At 41.1% G+C, this 7500-nt stretch overlaps 1 protein-coding gene across 1 annotated transcript in view; it reads right to left on the minus strand.

The window, feature by feature from the left end:
• LOC115220304 overlaps positions 1–7500 on the minus strand; it is a 164144-nt gene that overhangs the window by 23081 nt on the left and 133563 nt on the right. The window contains exon 6 of the mRNA XM_029790409.2: positions 2194–2279. Within this exon, the coding sequence (XP_029646269.1) occupies positions 2194–2279 (86 nt within the window). The remainder of the gene's footprint in view (positions 1–2193; positions 2280–7500) is intronic.

Here is a 7500-nt window from a genome sequence, read left to right on the forward strand (position 1 = left end):
ACACTGGTGACCACCACTCCTGAAAGATCCCTTTTGGTCATGAATGACCATGGGAATGCACCTAGAAAGTTCCCCTCCGAGGTACAAGTCTGGGCAAGGTTGTTTATGGAAGACCAGCAGTCACCATACCAGGCTCCCTTCTCCATGCCATTGATGTTATTCAAAAGATAGGCAAAGATTGCTGTAGCTTGGCACCAATGACATCACAACTCGTTTCTACAGCTGAGAGAAACTGGAGCAACGTGAAATAAAGTGTCTTGCTCAAGAACACAACACACAGCCTGGTCCGGGAATTGCACTCACTACCTCATGATCGTAAGCCCAACACTCTAACCACTGAGCCATGCTCCACCACTCCTAAAAGCATTAATTAATGTCAGATCTAATGAAGATAACGTAGCTTTATTTTCATTAATTAAAACTACATCCAGAAGGAAAAGGTGTGGCCATGTGGTAAGAAGTTTGTTTCCCAACCACCTAGTCTCAGGTTCAGTTCCACCACGTGGCACCTTGGGCAAATGACTTCTACTATAGCCCTGGTTTGACCAAAGCCTTGGGAGTGGATTTCGTAGACGGAAACTGGAAGAAGCAGACTGCATTTAAATGTGAGTGTTTACTGCCTCCATCGTTGTAAGGGACGTCCTTTGTTTGGAATCTTTGTTTGGTCATAGGGTAATATGACCATACCTGGAAACAGGTGAGGACTGGCAACAGGAAGGGCATCCAGCTGTAGAAGACTTGCCTCAACAAATTCTGTCAGACTCATGCAAGCGGATGGTAAATGATGATGATGATGATGATCTTTGAGGAGGAGAAGGAATTGTCCGTCCACCAAACTTATTCACAAGGCATGGTCAGTTGAGGGTTGGAGTGGAAAACACTTGCCTAAGGTGCCATGGAGTGGGACTGAACTGAAAACCATGTGGTTGGGAACTTCTTACTAATTCTAATTCTGTTGCGAATGGTGTGTGTGGGGGGGGGTGAGTGGGTGAGGGGACATGGAATATAAATTAATAAAGTTTAATCTAAATTCATTAATTAAAGAAACAATTAGTTCTAAATCTCTGAACGAAAAACATGCAGCAAAAGTAGAAGAAACATGCAGCAACATGTAGCAACAGTAGGACAGAGTAAGATCTATTTGCCAACATAAAGTGGCAATCCTGATTAGGACCAATGTTGCTGTTATTTAGCCCCGGGAAAGCATCGTCTCCAGCTGGCCATTGACGCAAACTGCGTCCTTATATCTTGGAACAAGGGAGCTAGCGTCCCAATCAGAATTTCCACTTTACGTTGGCAAATAAATTTTACTCTAAATTAAGTTTAACTAAAATTCATATAGTGGAGGCACATGGCCTAGTGATTAGAGTAGCAGACTTGCAGTCAAGGGATTGCAGGTTCGAATCTCAGACCGGGCGATGTGTGTTTTTATGAGCTCCACATGGCTCCGGCAGAAGATAATGGTGAACTTCTGCCGACTCTTTTGTCACAAGTTTCTCTCACTCTTTCCTCCTGCATCTTGCAGCACACCTGTGATGGACCAGCATCCCACCCAGGTGGGGAACCTATACGCCAAGGAAACCAGGAAACCGGCCCGGGGAGTGTGGTGACAACTCCCTACATGTTTTAGTCTTATTGGACCTCATCAGTGACAACTTATCTTTTACGTTTTACTTGTTTCAAGCACTGCTTTGAAGGGTTTCTGTTGAACACGTAAACCCCAGAGCTTATTGTCAGTCTGGTACTTATTCTATTGGTCTCTGTTACCAAACTGCTAAGTTATGTGGACATAAACAAACCAACACTGGTTACCAAGCAGTGGAAAGGGACCAGCACAGACACACATGCACATATATGACAGGCTTCCACACAGTTTCCGTCTACCAAATTTATTCAGAAGGCATGGTCAGTTGAGGATTATAGTAGGAAACACTTGCCTAAGGTGTCATGAAGTGGGACTGAACTCAAAACCACGTGGCTGGGAACATCTTACCACACAGCCAGGCCTGCACTTCACTGTATGTTTTTAATGCAGAGAATGTCCTAAGGTATTCTCCCACCACCATCACGTCAATTCACTGCTCTCCTCTCCCACCTTCTCAACATCACCACCACCACCACCACCACCATCACCACCACCACCACCACCGCTTCATGCAGCAATATGTAGGAAGAGATCCCCTATCAACCAACCTGTTCCTTGTGTGACAATATTGAACAGCATCCACCAACATGGCACAGAGTTGGGCAGCTTCTTGTTCTTCTCCACATTGTTGTCTCTGAAAAACAGTGTCAACAGATAATATACACTATGCATACAAACGTGTGCGTGTGTGTGTGTGTGTGTGTGTGTGTGTGTGTGTGTGTGTAGTTGAAATTTACAGAAAAACAAAAGATGAAGACAGGTGTATAAACAATATAAGAGTTTGACGTTTGGGGAAAATGGGAAAGGCTTTTACGTTTCGAGCCTAGGCTCTTCAACAGAAAGGAACACAAAGAAGTAAACAGAGAGAGAAAAAAAAATTGTGGATATAAATAGATATATATATGTATATATATATATATATATATATGCGTTTACTTGTCCCATTTTCCATTTTTTCTCATTCACATATTTCACTTGTTTTTCCCTCGTTTGTTTTACGTATTTCATGTTATTTGCACTGCTGGTGACGTCCTGTATGCATATATGCATGTATATACATATATATATATATAATATATATTATATATATATATATATTATATTTTTTTTATTGCACCCTTTTCAAGCCTAGCCAGGCTCATGGGCCTGGTTTTTATGGCGTATAGTTCCCCCCAGCTGGACGATATGCCAGTCGATCGCAGCGTTACTCAAGAAACAGGAAGAAAGAGTGAGAGAAAGTTGGGGCAAAAGAGTACAACAGGGGTCACCACCACCCCCTGCCGGAGCCTCATGGAGCTTTTTTAGGTGTTTTCACACAATAAACACACACAACACCCAATCTAGGAATTGAAACCACGATCCTCTGACCGCGAGTCTGCTGCTCTAACCGCTGGGCCATTGTGCCTCCACACAGACACAACCACACACATATATATATATATATATATATATATTATATATATATGTATATAATTATTTATAATATATTTATATATTATATAATATATATATATACACACACACATACATATACACACACACACACACACACACAACACACACCACACATATATATATATAAGCACATCCGAGCGTGATTGTTGCCAGGCCCGGATTGGCTCCTGTGCCAATGGCATGTGAAAAGCACCATTTGAGTGTGATCATTGCCAGAGTCACTCTACCGGCACATGAAAAACAACATTTGAGCATGATTGTTGCCCACGCTGCCAGACTGGCTCCTGTGCAGGTAGCACGTAAAAAACACCTTTTGAGCATGGTTGTTGCCAGAACCGCCTGACTGGCCCTCAGGCTTGAGCCTGGTGCAGCCTCCTGGCTCCCTAGACCCTAGTCGAACTGTCTAACCAATGCTAGCATGGAAAGTGGATGTTAAAGGATGATGATGATGATATATATATATATATATATTATATATATATATATATATACATATATACATCTATATATCTATAATATAAATTGGACATGGGTGATCATTGTATTCTTTCTTGTCTTGAGGTTCACAGCCAAACGGCTGGGTGGATTCACGTGAAAAATGGCACACATGTGGAGAAGGGTGCATAGATTGGAATGTAGTTTATATTTTTTTCCTAGCCCCCATAGTTACTGAGATTAAGAATATGACACTGCTCCAGTGGTGATGGTATGAAAAAAACAAAAAGCTGTACCCAGTGGATTTTGGAAGGGTATCCAGCTGTAGAAACCAAGCCAAAATGAAACATGAATAAAATGAGGATTGTTGCCTCCCAATCTGCTTAAGTGAGCAGATCTCTCCAATCCATGGCCGCATCAATAATGGATATAAAATGATGATGACGATGATGATGATGGTAATGATGGAGATGATGATATATATATATTCACACATACATATATACATAAATATGTGTGCATATATGCACTCACATACACACCAACACATGTACACACACACACACACACACACACACATACGCACAGAGTCTTCTCTGGCTATTTATTTATGTTAGCAACGATGAACGGAAACATTATTGATGACTGACACTAACCTAACATGCTTTTGCACATTTCAAACAAAATGATAACAACATCAACAACAACAACAACAACCTACGTTTAATCTCCACCCACGTGTTTTTTTTATTTATTTCAAGCATTCATCGTCATTACATCTATAATTCATAACAACATTAGTCTTTAGTCTTTATTCATATTTCAGATGATGCATGTTAGGTTCGTTGCTTTTCGTTATGTCTTAGTCATCAGAAGTAGGAGTATAATTAGCGATCCCTTTTCAGGGTCCCTGTGACTGGGAGAAAAAGGGTGGGACATTTTATCCACAGACCCTTGACATACAAGAGCCAATTGGTGGCATTCGACCAAATGATTGATCAGCCCTTTCGATACCAGCCTGTCTGAAACTGCTCCTAGATTTATGGTATGAAGTTAGAGTTTTAAGTTGTCTAAATTCTGCTGAGGTCGACTTTGCTTTTCATCCTTTCGGGGGTCAATAAATAAAGTATCAGTTTTGCACTGGGGTCGATGTAATCGACTTAATCCCTTTGTCTGTCCTTGTTTGTCCCCTCTATGTTTAGCCCCTTGTGGGCAATAAAGAAATATAAATTAAAATCTTCCATTGAAATTTCATGTTCCTTTCTATCCTGAAAACCAGCAGAATGACAGCAAAAGTTATTTGACTGAGTTCTTTGTTAATTTTTAAATTAATTGAAATAAAGGTAATGAGATGTTTGAAGGGTTATGGTTGGTGTGTCATGGATGGACAGGATGAGGAATGAGGAGGTGCGAAGGCGAGCAGGAATGAGAGAAAAACTAAACAACCAAAATGGATAGACGAATGTTGAGGAGATTTGGCCACGTGGAGAGGATGGATGAGGAGTGGATGGTAAGAGGGGGTGATGAAGACAGAAATGGTTGGCAGCAGAACCAGAGGCAGACCCCGGTTTGTGTGGATGGATGGAGTGAGGAAAGCTTTGGTGGTTAGAGGTGTTGGAGCGAGAGAGTTTATAAATGATAGGAAAGCTTGGAGAAGCTTATGAGTGAATTTGATGTTGTTCAAAGGGGTACGGAACCAGAATGATGCAGAGGGGGTAAACCAGCATATGCCGTTGGGCCCGGCTGCTGATATTGGGGGTTGTATTCTATGCCTTGACCTGAGCATAGGACAGGGCTCGCCTCTTTGAGCTGGGAAATGAATGGTATGCCTGGTGTGTGTCGTGTTGTGGCTAACCACTCCTAAAAAAATAAGGGAATAGGCCTGAGTATATATATATAAAAAAAATGATACTAAAAGATTTAAAGTGAGCTAAAAAAAAAAAGCCTTTTATCAATATTTTGGGTTAAATTATATCTCAAACACCAGATAAATAAGGACAAAGTTATTTTACTGAATTCTTCACTATTTTCGGAATCAATTGAAACAAAGTCAGTGTATTTCAGCAGGAATATGGTAACAAAAGGGTTAAAGTGATCAAAATGAAAATTTTTAATCAAAATTTCCTGTTAATTGATGTTCCAAGCACAAACTTAATAATGACAAAGCTATTTTACAAAGTTCATTAATTTCAAAATTAGCTGAAACAAAAGAAATACAGTAACAAAAGGGTTTAAGTCTATCATCAAAGAAACTGATCAACAGGCTTCCATGCAGTCTCCGTCTGCCAAAATTTAACTCACAAGGTCTTGGTTGACTTGAAGTTTTGGTAGAAGATACTTTCACAGACGATGCCATGCCATGAGATTGAACCCCAAACCTCTTGGTTTTATGTGTGAACCACATAACCAGGACTGTCTACACCACTACCAATTCTTCAGGTGGTGGGTTTTAAGTGTGACAGAGTAAAAAAAAAAAGGGTTGGAACATTGGTGATGAGAAGGAAGAGGAGGAAGGAAACATCAATTTAGTTTACTACAAAATAAATAATCCTCATAACCACCCTTGCCCACCCCTTTTATGTCTGCTTTTCATGCTGGTGTGTAGGGGACGTTCTGACAGAACCAAATAGGTCAGAGGACGAAAATCTTGCCCCCAGTATTATACTTTTGGTAGGCTTTCTACACCTGGATACCCTTCTTAATATCAACAGCTTTACAGAGGAGAGTGGGTGCTTTTTGGAGCATGGCACCAACATTAGTGGGGTCACCTTGTAATTTGCAAGACTGAAGAATCATCCTTAAAAGAGAACGAGGGTATGAGATAGAATGGTTGCTTTAAACCTTTGCCATTTCAACCAGCCACATCTGCCCCAAAATATCCTTTCTGTTTTATATTCAAACTGACCAGATCTTTCTTCTCACGCTTACCTGACAATGTCATTCTAAAAGTAAACAAACACATCATCAAATCTTAATGTTATGAGATAATGTATGGTTGACTCTTTAGCATTTAAACCGGCCATTTTCAGCACAAATATTATTCCATGTGTTTTAATGCCCAAACCAATCAGATCCCACCTCTCACACCTACCCTGCAATGTCATTCTAAAAGTAAGCAATCACATCAAATGGAATCTCAAAGCTATGAGATAATAAATGATTAACTGAAAACAATGTGAATAAATAAGGATTATATTTGACAGAGAAATCTGAATGCCAAAGGGTTAAAGGAGGTGTTGAGATGCAAAATTATAAGGGTGGCTGGGTGGGGGAGCAGGGCAGGAGATTCATGGGTGGATGGGGGAACTGGAATGAGGCTTAAAAGAGGTAAATGATGTTGATGAAGAGGTGCTAGAACAGGTAAGGCCAATCTTTTCCCAGGAGTGGGCCACATGAGACGTAGCTGATCATCAGGTGGGGGTTGCCGTACAAAGGACAATCCAAAGTAATTTTGTGTTGGGCATGCCATTGAAAAGGTCCTGTGGGTCGCAGTTGGCCCATGACTGTGCCACAATGTGCCCCCTTGGACACGTATCCAGGAGATGTACAAGAAGAAGGAGTGTGGATAATGACAGGCCATGCTGTGGCTAACTGTGGAACAGCTTTCTCTCAATGAATCAGCTGTGTGGTCAGTTTGTGTATGTTGCGTAGATAAGAGAGGCCAGCCTGAATGGGATGAGTCAATGGTCAGTGATACTAAAGCCAGCAGCAGCAGCTGTGAATGACCAACTGCTGTCCAATATAGTGATCAATACCAGCTGTTGTACACTCTTACACACACACACACACACACAAACATACAACTGGACACATGCACACATATGGACACACACACATACAAGGCCAGACAACACACATGTAGCCACACATGCACACAGCCAGACATACATACATACGTACACACAAACACACAGCCAGTCAGATACACACACACATGCACACACACACATACACACATTCATAGA

Source organism: Octopus sinensis, linkage group LG16 (genome assembly GCF_006345805.1).
Source record: "Octopus sinensis linkage group LG16, ASM634580v1, whole genome shotgun sequence".
In the NCBI taxonomy this organism is placed as follows: domain Eukaryota; kingdom Metazoa; phylum Mollusca; class Cephalopoda; order Octopoda; family Octopodidae; genus Octopus; species Octopus sinensis.